Source organism: Eurosta solidaginis, chromosome 5 (genome assembly GCF_040869045.1).
Source record: "Eurosta solidaginis isolate ZX-2024a chromosome 5, ASM4086904v1, whole genome shotgun sequence".
Classification (NCBI taxonomy): domain Eukaryota; kingdom Metazoa; phylum Arthropoda; class Insecta; order Diptera; family Tephritidae; genus Eurosta; species Eurosta solidaginis.
The window spans coordinates 201869997-201889223 of NC_090323.1; the positions used below are offsets into that span (position 1 = coordinate 201869997).

At 39.3% G+C, this 19227-nt stretch overlaps 1 protein-coding gene across 3 annotated transcripts in view; it reads left to right on the forward strand.

Annotated features, from left to right (window-relative positions):
* Nucleotides 1-19227, forward strand: part of Ptpmeg (protein tyrosine phosphatase Meg) — an 85283-nt gene that overhangs the window by 39413 nt on the left and 26643 nt on the right. For all 3 annotated transcript variants that reach the window (XM_067787498.1, XM_067787499.1, XM_067787501.1), the window contains 4 exons: nt 16792-16899; nt 16979-17071; nt 17150-17291; nt 17365-17573. In XM_067787498.1, coding sequence (XP_067643599.1) covers nt 16792-16899; nt 16979-17071; nt 17150-17291; nt 17365-17573 — 552 coding nt within the window. The remainder of the gene's footprint in view (nt 1-16791; nt 16900-16978; nt 17072-17149; nt 17292-17364; nt 17574-19227) is intronic.

Genomic DNA, 19227 nt, shown 5'->3' on the forward strand with positions numbered 1-19227 from the left:
ATACTCAGCTGAGAGCTTTGGAGACAAATTGCGGGAAAATCGCCATGTAGGAAAATGAACCTAGGGTAACCCTGGAATGTGCTTGTATGACATGGTTATCAAACGAAAGGTGGTAATGAGTATTTTTTCATTGCTTTTTTCATATTTGGTATAGAATTATAGCATTTTTTTATTTTTCGTAATATTCGATATCGAAAAAGTGGGCGTGGTCATAGTCGGATTTCGGCCATTTTTATACCAATATAAAGTGAGTTCAGATAAGTACGTGAACTAGGATAGGATAGGTTAGGTGGTAGCTGCCCTGATAAGGATAGCTCACTTGGACAACACGAAAGTCCGTTGTGATACCACATACACCAAAAATAACGGTGACCTAGATCCAGCTACTTAGAGAATCGTTGGGTAGCAACGATAAAGCTCCGAATGATACCGATCTCAACTTTGGATATATCCTCGGGAGATCCAAGTGAGTCGCGACCGAAGTACTTCGCCTAATTCTGGCTAAAGCTGGACAATCAAGCATAAAGTGATTTGGTGATTCCACCTCATCATCCTCCATACAGCTGCAGCAGGATGGAGTTTCCAGTATATTGAGACGTACCGCATGGATACCCATGGGACAGTGCCCTGTCAAAACCCCAATGACCATTGATAGGTGAGCCTTAGTGAACCCAATTATTTCAGCAGACCTCCTGCCATCCACTTTCGGCCAGAAAGATCTTGCTACCCTGCAAGACGTGGTATCCGCCCAACGTTTGCTGAGCTGATTCGAGGCCCAGCTATGGAGGAGCAATCCACAGGTGGCCAGCGGGATCCCGAAGTCCCTACAGCCATCTTCATCCGGTTCAGTTGTACCGATGCGGGCTAAGAGATCCGCTTGACAGTTACCCGGGTATCACTATGGCCCGGGACCCAGATAATCTTAATTGTAAAATAATTCGATGCAATCGCAAGCGAGGTCAGGCACTCCCAGACCACCCTCGATCGCACTGTAGTTGAGCTCAAGGCCTTGATAGCCGATTGGCTATCAGAGTAGATGTTAAATTCCCTAACAGTGGTAGCACTGGATAGCATTCCATCCACCGCATCCTTAATCGCAGCAATTTCCGCTTGGAATACACTGCAGTGATCAGCCAACTTAAACTTGCGGCTTAAATTTAGCTCTTGACAAAAGACCCCCCACCAACCTTTCCATCCAGCTTTGACCCATCCGTGAACAAGTTAACCGGTCCCATGCCCCAGATAATTCCTCTTCCCCAATCCTCTCTCTCTGGAATAACTGGGGTGAAGGTTGTATAGGGAGCTGTTATCGGCATACAGTAGTCCGTTCTGTCCGGGATGAAGTCGAAACTGGTAAGAAGGCTAGAGTTTCCGCGGTCAGAAAGTCTATATCCCATATCACGAAGCCTGACCAACGACCTTGCCGCGGCCGCCTTTCCCGCAATATCTACTGGGTATATGTTCAGCATGACGTTCAGTGCCAAGGTAGGCGTTGTTCTGAGAGCGCCACTGATACCGATCAGCGCCGTCCGTTGCACTGACACTAACATTTTGGAGGTGCTCGCCGTGTCCAGTGCTTTCCACCAGACCAGCACCCCATATAGCAGAAACGGTTTGACCACCATCTCATAAAGCCAGTGTACTATTCTTGGCGAGAGTCCCCATCTCTTTCCGATAGCTCCTCTGCAGCAGTACAAGGCAATGGCGGCCTTCCTGGCCCGATCTTCCACATTGGGTCTCCAGGACAGTTTCTTGTCCAAAACAATCCCCAAATATTTAACCCTATCAGAAAGTACCAACGGTACCCCTCCAATCGAGGGAGTTCTGAAATCGGGCACCTTATATCTTCTTGTGAAAAGGACCAATTCCGTTTTTCCCGGGTTGACCGCCAACCCACATGATTCAGCCCACCTAGCCACAGTATCCAGGTAGCCCTGAAGAACATCGCGCAGGGCGCCCAGAAATTTGCCTCTGACTAGGATAGCGAGGTCATCTGCATAGGCAACCACCCGACAACCATTGGCTTCCAGCTCCACAAGAAGCTCGTTGACTAGCACAACCCAGAGGAGAGGAGATAGGACACCCCCCTGTGGCGTGCCCCTGCACACCTTCCTCTTAATTATGGCCCCTCCCCACTCCGCTGCGACAATTCTGCCGCATAGAAGTTTGCTAATAAATTCAACCAGAGCCGCCTCGACTCCTAAACCCACCAGAGCTCTTTCGATTGACCCCGGTAAGACATTGTTAAAAGCTCCCTCGATGTCTAGAAAGGCACCCAGAGCATACTCTTTGTGTTCTAGGGACCCCTCTATTTGCTTTACAATCGAATGGAGAGCCGTTTCCGTCGATCTGCCCTTGCAGTACGCATGTTGTGAAGCCGACAGTAACCCCCGAGGTATCCTTTCCCGTAGGTACAGGTCAATCAACCGCTCAAACGTCTTAAGAAGAAACGACGAGAGACTGATTGGCCTGAAATCCTTAGGTGATACATGAGAGCTTCTGCCGGCCTTCGGAATGAAAATAACCCTAACCGTGTGCCAAGACTTTGGGATATAGTTAAGCCTGAGGTAGTTAGTATATATGATGGCCAACCAGCGGCAGGAAATCCCCAAAGACCTTTGAAGCTGCGCAGGAATGATTCCATCCGGGCCCGGAGACTTATAGGGCTTGAACGACCCTATAACCCAGGTTATCTGACTTTCCCGTATTGGAATGGCAGGCACTTCTGCATGGCCAACGACCGCCGACCATGCAGGCGAAGATCCCTGCGCAACTGGGACATCGGGAAAATGATTGTCCAGTAAAAGCCTTAGGGACTCCTCGCTACTCATCGACCAGTCCCCACCATCATCTCTCAGATACCCCAGAGGAGCGGGGTTCCTAGAGAGTATTTTTCTAAATCTCGCGGATTCATTGCAGCCTTCTACGTTTTCGCAGAAGCTTCGCCATGCATCTCGCTTGGCTATCCTTATTTCATATTTATAAATCCCCAGACTCACCTTATAGAGCTCCCAGTCCGAGGGTAATTTACTCCTCCTGGCTCTGTTGAAGAGCCGCCGACTGGACGCTCTTAGGTCGTCAAGAGAATCCGACCACCAGGGCGGCTTGCCCTTCCCCCTGTAAGTTTTCAATGGGCAGGACAGCTGAAAGGCGCTATTGCTTGCCGAGGTGAAGTTTTCCACCAGAACGTCTATCTCAGATTCGGACAGGCCCGAACTAATGATAGGCACCGCAGGCAGTAGCTCTCCCAGCTTCCTACAATACAAGTCCCAGTTAGTACTTTTAGGGTTCCTAAAAGATATTTTACCGGGACGTTCTTTGTTCACTGAGAACTGAATATATCGGTGATCAGAGAAGGAGTGCTCGTTGAGAACCCTCCATCCAGATATCCGACCTTCCAGTTCTCTACTAACCAGGGTGAGGTCCAGGACCTCCTCCCTTAACGCAGTAATAAAAGTCGGGTCATTCCCCCTATTACATATACAAAGTCCCTCATCTACAATAAAAGTAAATAAAGACTCACCTCTAGTGTTGGTATCCGAGCTTCCTATGCTATGATGGGCATTTGCATCGGCACCGATGATCACGCCAACACCTCTCCGCCTTGCTTCAGCGGTGATTTCACCCAGTATCGCAGGTGGTGGTCCCACTACGTCCTCGTGGGGCATGTACGCTGAGACCACCCACATTTCATTACTTCCTCGCTCGAGGCAGACCGTGGTTACGTCAGCATTGCTGAAATTAGAGAGAATAAAAGCTTTAATCTCTTTTTTAACAAGTACACAGGATCTAGGCCTACTTGCCTCCCCATGCACCAAGGTGTTGAATTTTCCAGTCCTTAATCCAGAAATCTTACTGCCGTTACTACTCACCCACGGCTCCTGGACAAGGACTATATCCACTCCGCCTTTTTCAAGGCAGAGCAACAAATTTGCGGAAGCCGCCTTAGAGTGCTGAAGATTGATTTGACGGATTTCCATCAAAAGCGCTCTTCTTCCGCACCCCATCCTTGGCGGATTCGTATTAGTATTGTCCATTCTAAAAAAGTCCCCCCTCAAGGCCGCTATCCGGAGCCGATTGTGTAGTCGCCCTTTAACGATCTCGTGGTTATCTATGCTACGCAGGGAGGCCACGCGAGGGTTGACGCATTACCTTATGAGTAATGCGTTCAGAGCCAGACCGGACGCGAAGCGGGAAAATCTTCAACCGCACCTACACCACCAACTTGACGGCGACGGAGCCGGAACGTACCTTGAGGCCCGCCACGGTTTTAACGGGACGTGGGCAGGTGCAGCATTAGCCTACCAGCCATGTTGGTAGGGTTTCACCCCGACCTACTAAAGTGACAGAATACCGCACCTACCAGCCCAATGTCATCAAGTCAAAATGTAATGTGAAATCAAAGTCCTAAAACAGTCCAGTTCGTCACCGTTGTGTACCGATCTTGACTCTCCCTCCCCTGAGCTCGGCACAATGACTCAAGGGGTGCTGGTTTTATCGAGTTGTCCTCTCTAGATCCGCCATTATCAGTAGAAGCAGGGGCACCTCGTGCAGGACGTGATAACTAATCACGCGTGACATTCGTCACTATGGCCGGTCTAAGACTGATATCAGTCCCTGATCCAGAGCCTGAAACCACTTATGATATCCAAGCCAAGTATCTTAGTACGTGAACTAAGTTTAGTAAAGATATATCGATCGGCCGTTAAGGCCGAGCGGAAGAACAGACGGTCGACTGTGTATAAAAACTGGGCGTGGCTTCAACCGATTTCGCACATTTTCACAGAAAATAGTTATTGTCATAGAATCTATGCCCCTACCAAATTTCACAAGGATTGGTAAATATTTTTTCGATTTATGGCATTAAAAGTATTCTGGACAAATTAAATGAAAAAGGGCGGAGCCACGCCCATTTTGAATTTTTCTTTTATTTTTGTATTTTGTTGCACCATATCATTACTGGAGTTGAATGTTGACATAATTTTCTTATATGCTCTAAAGATATTAAATTTTTTGTTAAAATTTGACTTAAAAAAAAATTTTTTTTAAAGTGGGCGTGTTCGTCATCCGATTTTGCTCATTTTTATTTAGCATACATATAGTAATAGGAGTAATGTTCCTGCCAAATTTCATCCTGATATCTTCAACGACTGCCAAATTACAGCTTGCAAAACTTTTAAATAACCTTTTTTTAAAAGTGGGCGGTGCCACGCCCATTGTCCAAAATTTTACTAATTTTCTATTCTGCGTCATAAGGTCAACCCACCTGAGTGCCCAGGAACCTACATACCAAATTTCATCAAGATACCTCAAAATTTACTCAAGTTATCGTGTTTACAGACGGACGGACAGACGGACATAGCTCAATCGAATTTTTTTTCGATACTGATTATTTTGATATATGGAAGTCTATATCTATCTCGATTACTTTATATCTGTACAACCAACCGTTATCCAATCAAAGTTAATATACTCTGTAAGCTCTGCTCAACTGAGTATAAAAAGAAAAACTGTCTGAGTGAAAGTTGTTGGAAATGTTCTGAACTTATTTTAGCTGTAAAGAAAAAAAAAATTCCATAACAAATTTGTTAAAAATGATAATATAGTAGTTAAAAGTTCATTTTGGGCTAATTTCTCATAATTTAAGCCTGATATCTCTACTAAAATTCATAAGCACTATATATATTAATACAGATTCTGAAATACCTTTAAAGTAAAATACCTTTAAAGTAAGCCAAATTTGATATTTTTCCTATAATTATATCAGAAGCTATGAAGATTTTTTGGCCAAACCCTACATTCATATGGCAAAATATCTATTTTGCAAAAGTCGGGGACTCGAAATCGGACTTACAGCGATGGTGTTTGTCTTCAACAATTTTTCTTAGAATCATATGTAGATTACGTTTTTGCTATACTCCTGATGAAAAAAATCCATCCATACCCGTGACCCGTTCTAATGTACATGTATTTGTGTATTATTAACATTAGGTTGCCTGGCTTTGCGTACGATAAAAGTTCGTCCTCGATGTACAAGTACTTGAAAAGGTAGCAGATGGTGATTCAGAACCATGTGCCTTCGACTAACCGGATAATCGATAGAACCCACTAATGGCAGTTCGAAGACTCCTAATAGCAGAAGCTCGCAAAATTTAGCTGGCAAACTTGACCCGGCTTAACCGTCCACGGAAAAGGTCGCGCGAGAGGAACTCGAGACGGCGTCGCATTCATTGCCCTTCATTTTGTGCAATACAATCTCTTTGACCCGCATCAGCCGCTGTGAAATCGTCAAGGCATGTGTATCTGTTCGGTGAGGCGATGCGAATCTAGAAAATAAAAACATCTACATCCCCCTGTCACCTGTTACCCCAGTGCCTTCCGAACGGACATCAGTTAACAACTCTCAAGCAAAAATCGTATCATTTTTTTAGGCGATTTTACTGCCAAGACGAATTATAGCATTCCCACCTGCAAGCGGCAAAGGGGGAGACATGTTGGCGGACCAACAACACGAGACCGACGTTCTGTACGACTATATGTTACGCATCTCCGATATGGTCGCCTAAAAAGAAGCAAACTGGAGAATACTGCAGGCCTGTCAAAGCACCTCGCTCAAAGTTGCCACGGGATGTTTTCTTATGTTCCCCATAAAGGAGAGAAAAGAACGAACGAACTTAACAAACAGTTTATGTTAAATTCCTAGAAACCTAGGTATTCTAGCAGACAGATGATTGACGCTTACCAGCTTACCAGGTATATAAGGAGACAGAAGAAAGGATGCGCCACACAATAATTCAGTCATTTGAACCAAAAGTGTATGGAAAGGAAGGCCCAGCAAACTTGCAGTTTCAATAGGGCTGGACCAAGAAGAAATAGGTGTTATAGCCGTTGTCTCCACATTCCAATTGAAAAGATCTTTCTTGTATGTGGAGACGCAATACATGCTGTATCAGTAAGAGTCAAACTTATTACAGCATCCAGGTCGAAGTTGCGCCAGGGTGAAGCGCGTTTTCCTGCGTTAATAATCCGCTAAAAAGACACCACAACTATAAAAAAAAAAAACTGGAATTAAATTATTGTCTTTCAGTACATGAAAAATATGAAGCTGTTATACTAATCTTCTAGGAATCCTTGTTGGTTGGTTGCTTTGCCGCTCGGATACCAAAGATCCGAGCCCAAGTAGCGCACGGATAGAAAAAACGTTATAAATTTTTTTTTTCGTGTTTAATGTATTTTTGGTTTTTATTTTTATGGCTTCTGTTGTTTTTCGAATCATATTTGAAATGAAAATGATTAAAACTAAAAAAATTATAATGATAATAATTTGAAAACGATTTCATTTTTAGTTTTAGTGCTATTTTTTCGCCCACCACTGCGAGTTTTATTTGTATATAAGTTCAAATGTACTCCATATCTGCCTACTGATGACTAAATAGAAAGTACTCAGACTGATAATCCAAATAATCATACTTTGGGATTTTTATGTTTCAATGCCTATGTTGTCTGTGTTGTTGCTTGTTGTCTCGTCGACTGCGCGAGCACTCATCCGGACATTAACGTAAATATTATGCTGCGTAGCGAAAACAAAAACATAAAAATAAAAAACAAGTAAAGAAATGTACTTTGGGGCAAAACTGAAAAAATTATAGTAAGCTGTGCAGTTTTTCAAGCTATTTTATTGCAATGTTAAAAAGTGGGCGAAACTATCACTCTCTATTAAATTAGAGAAAGTCTTGAAACACATGGAGCACGCCTGAGGGGTTGATGTGAATTCCATTGCAGTATATCCCGCCTTGATGAGTGTGATTGGTTTTGCAGGAAATTATGTAGCTCTTTGCGAGGTATATGATGCCACGAAATCAGTGAACAAGAGACGTTGCGCCTTTGATAGCGTAGCCGGGCTTTTATTCTTGCACTATGTTGATGTCTGTGTAAAGCTCATAGAGCTCATATTCAAATGCCCTTTTTTTTACACGTGGGTAGCATTTCAGACAGGAGCATAAGCCTCCCAGAGAACCCTTCTCTCTAATACTCCAAAGAGCAAGCCATCCATAGTTCTAAGCCATACATCAGAAGGAACAGGTATCATGATAGACTTAGGCCCGGTTTATCAATGGTTGGTTAAGCTAAGTTTAAACTAAGCTTGCTTAAACTCTAGTCAAATTTAAACTCCAGTTAAACTACTGAGCAGTTTTTCAGTCACAGTTTAAGGCCGCCTTTGGGGTATGCTGTTTTGTGCGGCAACATTGGTTTTTTTATTATCTAGATAATTTGTAGATACGGCAACAGCTGGATTTTGTTTACCCAACAAACATGGAAAAAAATTCTCCGGCGAAATATATATCTAGTTCCGGAGGTGATATCAAACAACATTATTTAATTATTCTTAAACCAGATAGTTCTCGAATTTATATCCAACTTCATTCTCTAGTCACTATCCAACCTTTGAGAAATTTTTTAATTTTAAAAGTTTTCCAGTTGATCTCCAACGTCATTAATATTTTCCAATTATTATCCTAATTTCGAGAGATTTTGAGAAATGTACAGTTCTCAAATGAATATTCATCCCATTTCTCCAGTTGATATCTTACATTATATATTGAGTTGAGGTGGAGTTGAAAAAAATCTGCTAGGTGGTACCACGAAAACCAACAGCTGTTTATTGTGAGAAATAAACACCTGGCTGATTAAGTAATGAAGCGTAATTAATCAAGAATAAATTATATAGGCGGCCGCCGTGGCGTGAAAGTAGCGTGCTCCGCCTACCACACCGAAGATCCTACATCAACATCATTGAATCTTACATTTGAGTCCAGTTAGAGAACCACAAGTTGTTAATTACATTTTTTCAACTTAAGTAATACCATATTTTGTTTTATAAAAAGTTCCCTCTTTTGTTGAGTACGCTATGATTCTTGAGTTGAGACTGTTTCGAAACAACTCTTGATATTCTAGAAGTATGCCTAGTTATCAACATGTGCTCTAATAGTACACAAGCCCAAATGCTTGTTGGGTATATTCGACGCCATTTCGTACGAACACAAATAGCAGATAGGTTAACTAGAGTTTAACCCTGGCAGATCGGTCGCTTAAGCTTAGCTTAAACTTCAGTTAAAGTAGACTGAAAAACTGCAGAATAAGTTTAAGCGTAGTTTAACCGACAAACTGAGTTGAACTTGTACTGAAAAACCGGGCCTTATTGAGCGAGATTTTTGTTCGTAGAGAGGTTTCAGTGTCTACTGTGTCCAAAGTAGCTTTTGTTAGTAAAGTTATACTACATTTGATTTGGAGACCGACATTGTTTTCGTTGTTATTGTTGGTCCCAAGATAAGCGAAGGCTTTCAAAGTTTGGAGCTTTTAACCGAGCTTTAGCAGTGACGGGACGCCATGACTTGTCCTCGTTCATCATAAGACCCATTTCTTCGTATATTTATCCAAGCCCAAGAAGGCAGATCTTACGGTGATTTTTTTAAGGCAAATGTATATTCTCTAGATCAGGTTAAATAAATCGCACTATAGCGAGTCCCATTGTCTAAAGCATTGTTTGGTTTCAAATGGCTCGGAGAAGTATTTAATAACGCCTTATAAGTTTGTTAATTGACAGGGCACACTTAAATTGTTATCTTTAGGTATGTGCTCAGCCGACCATATTTTGCATAGGGGTTGAGGAATCTGCCCCTGTATTGCAACCTTCCGTCATCTTCTAGTCGTACTTTCAAGCTTTATTAAACCAGGATCTGAAGCTCCTGCCACTCACGTCGTTCGTCCTCACATATAATTTTTCTAAGCAGACGTGTCTCCTTCCTTTTCACGTCACCATATATCGCGCGTTGCTGTGCCCGCACGCAGCGTGGTCTCATCAGCAGTTTCTTTTTTTTCGAAACAGCTCCACTTTCCTCATCGCTTTAATTTTTTAAGCATATATTGTGTTCATGTCCTGCCCCCGCCATACTAAAATTGCGACTATTGCGAGCGGGACAATTTTCCACTGTAAGTGGGGTAGGTCCTATGAAATTCAAGTGTTTGCGAAGAAGACAGAGTTGTTTTTTGTTATGTTGGGTTTTTGTCACTTTCACACCGTTTTGAAGCAATGTGCGGCATACTTCAACTCCGTTAGGGCCTTTTGGTAAGTGACTATAGCGCCGTTCGTCCAGTTTTTGGCCTTTTTTGAAACCGTCTCGGCTATAATCGTTAGACCCGTTTTCGGTTCCGTTATACTTGACTTTTGAATTTCTTAAGAGCGGAATCCGTCTAATTTATGAATCCGTCTATCCGATTGTGGTTCATATGACAAGTTGCTTAAATTTTTTCGCAGCTTTATATCCATTAAACATCTTGCATTTTGAATCTATCTCACCGTTAAAACTTTCTATTTCAAGCTCTTTGTTTCCATTTGGTCTTGTTATTTCTTATCTTATTATTACTTCAGTGCGTTTTAATGTTTATTTGTTTATTTGTTTGTTTTAAATGTTTTATAATTTACAACACAACCGCAATGCAATTAAACTGATCATTACAACCGTTATGTCGGCCAACAAGTGAACTTGAACCGAAGTGCAATTACTTATATTTCAAAACATTGGAACATGTTTACATATATATGTAAACCTGGGGTGCGCCAAATATTTTTTTCTTAAGCGCGGTATCCAAAACGCTCAAGACATTTTTTTTTTATTTTTCCCTTGTAAGACAAAGTTGAAGGTGATGTAGGTTCCTGGGTACTCATCTCAGATCGCTATTTAAAATGAACGAAATCGGACTATAACCACGCCCACTTCTTCGATATCGAAAATTTCGAAAAACCGAAAAAGTGCGATAATTCATTACGAAAGACGGATAAAGCGATGAAACTTGGTAGGTGGGTTGACCTTATGACGCAGAATAGAAAATTAGTAAAATTTTGGACAATGGGCGTTGAACCGCCCACATTAAAAAGAAGGTAATTTAAAAGTTTTCCAAGCCGTAATTTGTCAGTCGTTGAAGATATCATGATGAAATTTGGGAGGAACGTTACTCCTATTACTGAATGTGTGCTCAATAAAAATTAGCAAAATCGGATGACGAACACGCACACTTTAAAAAAAATTTTTTTTAAGTCAAATTTTAACAAAAAGTTGATTATCTTTACAGTATTATGTCAACATTCAACTCCAGTAATGATATGGTGCAACAAAATACAAAAATAAAAGAAAATTTCAAAATGGGCGTGGCTCCGCCCTTTTTCATTTAATTTGTCTAGAATACTTTTAATGCCATAAGTCGAACAAAAATTTACCAATCCTTGTGAAATTTGGTAGGGGCATAAATTCCATGACGATAACTGCTTTCTGTGAAAATGGGCGAAATCGGTTGAAGCCACGCCCAGTTTTTATACACAGCCGACCGTCTGTCCATCCGCTCGGCCGTTAACACGATAACTTGAGCAAATATCGATATATCTTTACTAAACGTAGTTCACGTACTTATATGAACTCACTTTATCTTGGTATAAAAAATGGCCGAAATCCGACTATGACCACGCCCACTTTTTCGATATCGAAAATTACGAAAAATGAAAAAAATGCTATAAGTCTAAACCAAATACGAAAAAAGGGATGAAACGTGGAAATTGGATTGGTTTATTGACGCAAAATATAACTTTAGAAAAAGCTTTGTAAAATGGGTGAGACACCTACGATAATAAGTAGACGAAAATGAAAAAGTTCTGCAGGGCGAAATCAAAAGCCCTTGGAATCTTGACAGGAATACTGTTCGTGGTATTACATATATAAATAAATTAGCGGTACCCGTCGGATGATGTTCTGGGTCATCCTGGTCCACATTTTGGTCGATATCTCGAAAACGCCTTCACATATAAACCTAAGGGCTACTCCCTTTTAAAACCCTCATTAATACCTTTGATTTGATACCCATATCATACACATTATAGAGTTACCCCTGGTCCACCTTTACGGCGATATCTCGAAAAGGCCTCCAGCTATATAACTATGGCCCACTCCCTTTTAAAATACTTTTTAATACCTTCCATTTGATACCCATATCGTACAAACACATTCCAGGGTTACCCTAGGTTCAATTTCCTACATGGTGATTTTCCCTTATTTTGTCACAAAGTTCTCAGCTGAGTATGTAATGTTCGGTTACAACCGAACTTAGCCTTCCTTACTTGTTTTTTACAAAATTTGATTCGAAATGCGTACTGCGTGCATCAATTGAAATATGCAAGGATTTTTTGAAAAAGAAAAATTTCCTTGCTTCGGGCGGGACTTGAACCCGCGACGTTCAGTGAGAGAGGCCGATCACGGCGAGCTTGCAAATTTTAATTTCGGATGTTGCCAGGTAACTTTCAGATACAAGTACACTACCGCTTACATTATTTTTTGCCGAGTAGCTACTTTATACAAAAAATAAATAAATACATATCTACGTTATACTAATTATAATTTTGTGATAACGTGATTTATTATATAAACAAAGTTTGTGTAAAATATATAGGGCTATAAAAGCTTTGAAAACACACGTAAATGACAAGAACCTACACAGCCGTCCATAGCAAAAAGGCAGTAAAGTGTGAAAAGTGAAATCGACGAAAATTGAATTTTTATTTGGGAAATTTAAGATTTTTAAAATAAAGCATCAAAATTTAAACCTTGTTTTATCTTTCACTGTAAATTTTAAATGAGTTTCTGTTTAGTTGATGAGTGAATTAATTATAATTGCAGCAATTCATTGGCATAAAAATTCCTAAGAGGCAGTAAGTGCATTTTACTGCCTTTTTGCTATAAACCGCAGTGTAGAGCTGCGAAAGTATCGATATTCGGCTTACTCGATATTTTCGATATTCAAGAGGGAGGGTATCGATATATCGCGATATATATCGAATTTTTTTTATGGTGAAAAGCTCTTACTCAATTTAAAAGCAATATCAGGTATATATCAGACATTTATGTAAATACAATATGTACATGTATATATATATTTAATATTGTCTTCATAACTTCGAAACTATCATAAAACACATTCTGCAAAGTTGTCAGCGATGGTAGCTTATACAGCGAAACGAGGGTATATACAAAGTAACAACACCCTTTGTCATCCACTATGGGAAAAGGTCAAACGTCTGCGTTGATTAAACCCTAGTAGGGTGCTGTCAAAAGCCTTTTTAGGTGATGATGGATCTTCATAGGTTTTTTTTCATATAAAAATCAATCTTATTTGGCGAGCTATGTGAATCTAAATTTGAAGTTGTATGCGATCGTTCTAGTTGGTGAAACAAATTGGACGTATTACCACTAGTTTTACAAAATTGTTTGCAATAGTGGCATATTGCAAAAGTATTTCATAATATGAAAAAAATAACGTACTTTTCACATTGAACTTCTGTAAGAATTTTTCAATATTCAGAGCCACCAACTTGTTAGGTATTCATCTAAAATAAACACAAATCTGACATAATGTATGTAATTTTATTTTTTCATGTTTTATTTGTCTTACCAAAGTCCTAGACGCTGGTAATTCTGCTTCTAGAAAAGGAATAAGAAATGGGAATACAGTACTCGATATTTAGAAAAAAACATCGATAATCGCACCATGAACCTTGTACTCGATGCATCGATATTTATATCGATACTTTTGCAGCTCTGCCGCAGAGTAGATTTTGTTATTACCCAGACAACATTTTACAGCAAAGTAGCCCGCTAAGATACGAATCGTTCGTCTGAGCTTTGGTTCGCACAGAATGATACCATAAGCCTTTTCTTTTATTTGTTTTATTTATTTATTTTATTTAAAATTATAGTCGACTCAAAACAAAGCGGTCGACTGTTAAGAATAGTAGATTCAATTACAAGAAAAGAACGTACATAAACTTACAAGCCAAGAATTAAAATAAATTACATATAATTATACGCATTACAATTTCAATTATAGTATACAGAAAGGAACAATGTTATATAAGAATTTATTTAAGTGTGCTCAGTGGGGGGCTATCGAGAGGAGCTCAGAAGGGAGCTTACGCGGGGTGCTCAGAAAGGAGCTCGGTGCCCATAAGGGGGCTGACGCGACGTGCTCATAAAGGAGCCGGATGCCCAGTAGGGGAAACACGCGTAAGAGTAATAAAATTAAAATATCAGGCTAAACCTAAGAGTATCGCAGTATGTAAAGCGGCAAACGAGCATTCAAGGCTAATGCAGTTGTACAAATCATTGTAACGTGAGCACCAACGACGCAGGGGACTATTTCTAGCAAAATTTTGCCGGCATAGAGGTAAATGAAAAGGCACAAAATGTCTGGAGGCCCTAGCAGGAACAGCAAAATTTAGTTGACTGATTAGGTCAGGGGAGTCAATCACGCTGATGATGAGCTTATGAATGAACATAACGCCGAGTAAAGCTCTACGATTTTCTAGAGATGGCAAATTAATTAAACGAAGTCTATTTCTGTATGGTGGAAGACGCGTACTTGATTCCTAGTTGAGACCTCGTAATGCAAAAATTAAAAACTGTCTCTGTACCGACTCAATCCGATTTATATGGCTTGATAGGTTGGAGACCAAACACATGAACAATACTCGAGAATGGGAAGTACCAGCGAGATATAAAGGATCTTGGTTAAATAAGGGTCATCAAACTCTTTAGCCCAACGTTTGATAAATCCTAGTACACCACCTCTCTGAAGTTGGCAAGACAACTTTTACGTGGAAAAAATTACCTATTGGGAAAATTGCCGTGAATTTGCCGTAATTTATCCGTGAAACAAAAAGAATTGCCGCGGCCATATTTTAGAAAATATAGGGTGGCACGCTAACTTCACGTAATTGTTCATGTGTTTGGTCTCCAACCTATCAAAGCCAAGGTGGTCAGAAAACCACCTTAGCGACCAGCTAGCAAAATAATTCTTGGACACGAATTTGGCGTAAATTTGCTGTAGATAAGTGGCATATTTCATAATGAAAAAAAAATTATATTTAAATTTTTTTATGGTGCACCGCCAACTTCACGTGAAGTTAGCGTGCCACTTTTCGAAAACCACCATAGACACCAGTTAGGAAAATAATTCTTGCACGTGAATTTGCCGTGAATTATCCGTGAAACAAAAAAATTTGCCGCGGCCATATTTTAGAAAATATGAGTTGCACGCCAACTTCACATGAAGTTAGCGTGCCACCCACAGAAAACCACCTTAGCGACCAGCTAGGAAAAAAATTCTTGCACACGAATTTGCCGTAGATAAGTAGCATATTTTATAAATTCGAAAAAAAAAATATTTAAATTTTTTGTATGGTGCACCGCCAACTTCACGTGAAGTTATCGTGCCACCCTATATTTTCTAAAATATGGTCACGGCAAATTTTTTTGTTTCACGGATAAATTACGGCAATTTTCCCAATAGGTAATTTTTTTCCACGTAAAAGTTGTCTTGCCAACTTCAGAGAGGTTAGTACACCAGTTGCTTTGTTAATAGTGGTTGAGAGATATGTATGTTAAAACTTAATTTCGGATCAAAAATAACGCCTAGATCAGTTACAACGGATATCCGTTCCAAAGGGTTGCCGTTAAGTATATAAGATGTCAGGACCGGCCTAACCCGGTTAAATGTCATTTGCTTGCATTTAGAGCAATTAAAAAAGTAAATTTGCAGTACACCAGCTTTGAAAAGAGTCGAGATCGGCCTGAAGCTGTTTAAAACAGGACAAGTTTGAAGGCAGATATGTGTAACAAAGTTTTACATCATCTGCGTACATAAAAATTCTAGAATGCAAGATAACCTGTGGTAAGTCATTGATGAACAGGGTAAAAAGTAATGGACCCAAATTGCTACCCTGGGGCACGCCAGAAGTTATATTAATCGACCTTGAAAGATTCTTTTTGAAGAAAACTCGTTGTGTCCAATTTTCAAGATGACTAGAAATCCAATATAAGAAAGCCCAGTAGATCAAGTTTGTGAACTAAGAGCTCGTGATTAACAGAGTCGAGCGCTTTACTAAAGTCAGTGTAAATGACATCTGTTTGTTTGCAATCTAAAAAACCATTTATAACAAAAGACGTAAATTCAAGCAAGTTGATAGTTGTTGATCTTCGACCCACAAAGCCATGTTGGCAAGGTGATATTAAAGAGCTACACAGATATTGAAGCTGGCATGTAATTATCTGCTCAAAAGTTTTAGGGATAGCTGAGAGCTTGGCTATGCCTCTGTAGTTCTCAATATTAGATCTACTACCTTTTTTATGCAAAGGTTTTTTTTTTTATGATAAACGATTGTTTCCAAATAGATGAGAATGATGCGGATTCCAGAGACAGTTTAAACAATTTTAAGATAGGTTCAGATAGGCTGACAGCACAGTACTTAAGAACGCAACCGGGAACACCATCTGGATCCGGTGAAGATATCGGTTTCAATGCAAGTAGAATCTGAAGAGCAGTATCTTTATCAATAAATGGGTTTAAAATACTGTTAGAACTTTCCAAGCTATATGCATCAACATCGGACTTGACACATTCTAGGCGATAAATGACTCTCCTATCTCTGATGTTACATGGCAAGCCCAATTCCAAACCAAAATTCCTTGCGAGTTTTTTCCCTTCCCATTCCTTGAGAGTCTTTCGCTTTTCCCTATCCTATTATTCTGAACAATGTTCGAAAAAGGGAAAAACGGTTAATGGAATGTGATTGAAAGGAAGATTTCTCTGCCATTTTTAGGAGTTTTTCGTGTACTCTAGTATAATATATAATATATAGGATTAGTGGAATTAACTCATAAATAAATAAATTGTTTTTTTTTGTTATAACAGAAACGTGCTAAAGGATCTGAATTACTGGATCAAGTTTTTCACTTTCTAGAACTATCCGAAAAGGACTATTTTGGATTACTCTTTCCACAGAAACCGGGAGATGTCGTTGTAAGTGTTTTTTGGCAAAAATAAATGCAGAAACCTTATAAAGAAAAATAATGACTATTTTATTTCTTCTTCTGTAAAGCGATGGGTTGATGCACATAAGCAATTTAAAAAGCAATGCAGTAGCCTCGCTCTAGATAATGAAGCCATTCAAACGCTAGAATTTAGAGTTAAGGTAAACTGAAAAACAAAGATAAGCATTTATTTGGAATTAACCTAATTTTGTTGTTGTTGTTTTTGTTACTTTTGACAGTTTTATGTAAGTGATCCCAGTCGTTTACAGGAGGAGTATACGCGTTATCAATTCTATTTGCAAATAAAACGTAATATATTACTGGGAAGACTGCCATGCTCTGTGAATACACAATGCTTGCTTGCCAGCTATACTGTGCAATGTGAGTATTAAATACCTTCAAATTTAAACAATAAATTGTATTAATATTGCAAATTTGTCTACTTTTTGTTTAGCCGAATTGGGTGACTTCAACTCATCAGAACATCAACAAGGTTATTTAAGTGATATGCAATTATTAGTTGAACAAACACCAGATGCTGAGCGTAAAATATCAGAATTGCATAAACTGCATCGTGGCCAACTACCGGCTGATGCAGAATATAATTATTTGGAACATGCGAAACGCCTTGATTTATATGGCATAGATTTACACAAAGCTACGGTAAGTTCTAAAGGCACAGTGCTCTATTTTTAAAGTAGTCTGAATCAACCTCATTCTGTCGCCTCCTGACATAGAAAGCTAAGTTTTTTCAGAAGTGGAATAAGTCAGTGGTTGTGTTCATGGGTAGTATGTGGTTTTCAAAATAAACGGCTACTATTTCCTGGTCTGCAAAAGGAAATTCGTTCCAGATTCATAGTACATTGTACACGGAGCGCAAACGTTCATAAATTCAAGGAATTTGTAAATTGATTTCAATGAAAACATTCATGAAAAACGTGCCAACGAACAAAATCATAATAATTTAATGATCGATATTCATAAATTTTAAAATTTATGAACGTTATTTATGATTATGAAAGAAATTAACGACGCTGTTCACAAAAATTTTATGAACGGGTTCATAAAATTTAATGACGTTTTTCATAGCTCTTTTTTGAATTTATCCGTAGATTTTAATGAACATATTCATAGTGTATATGAATTAATTCGTAGATTTTAATGTATTTTTTCATAGACTTTAATGAAAAGATTCACAAGCTTTATGAATCTTTTCAATAATTTTCACTCCCCAAAAATTTTCAGAATTTTCAGAATTTTTTTCGTCGAAGGTGTGAGTATTTTCTTCCAACTGTCTTTCAAAACTCCAGGCTTCTGCAGAAAATGAAATAACCTCAATAGTTCTTGTTGACAGCTAAGAAAATTGTGGGTATTTGGGAACATTACTGCGAAATCAAGATCGATCTGAAAAAAACATTTAAAGTTTTTGTTAGTAAATTGCAAACACAAAACCTATGATTTAAGATTTATTCACCAGATGATATCCATCAGGTTTCTTATATTCTGGCCACTCGCGAAATATTTGGTGTATGCTTGTTTTTGTTTTTATCGGCCTATTGATAAATCATTCAAGGTTCGAATCGAGCTCAAGGGAAAAAAAAATTATTGTTCTGGCCTTGAGCTCGATTCGAACCTTGAATGATTTATCAATAGGCCGATAAAAACAAAAAAAAATTGTTAATAAACCATGAGCACTTGGGAATGTCAAACAAAGTAATTGACAATAAACAAAAATCCAGCATTATCAGTGATTTGCACCAGATGGCGCAACACTGAATAAATATAGTTGGTAAAAAGGAATAGAAGTAGCAAATTTGCTAGTCAAACAAACCACCGCTGTATAGCTAAATGGTTAGCGCAGCATGCCTAAAGCGTACTGATGATGAAGGCTTAGCACCCTTCGAAATGGATCTATCTGCGCAGCTATGGCAGGTTGTCTGAAAAATTGTATTCCAAAAACAAAATACAATTTTTCAAATTTAGAAAAATTAAAAAATAATAATTATCATTAGAAAAAAATTATTGTTCTGGCCTTGAGCTCGATTCGAACCTTGAATGATACTTGGTGTATGTTTTGAAATTTTGTTTGGGATTGATTTATTCTATAATTGGCGCAAGCTTGCCAAGCGTTTTGAAACTCCTCCGCAGTCAAATTGTCGAACTTCACACGCTGAACCATTTCTTCAGCACCAATTTCCGGAACTTGAAATGAAATAAAAATTAAGTAAACGAAAAATTAGGTAATATACTGCAACACCTACCGTTTTCTTCGACCTCTGGAAATTCCATACGACGCTGTTTAGCTTCGGAACTGAAG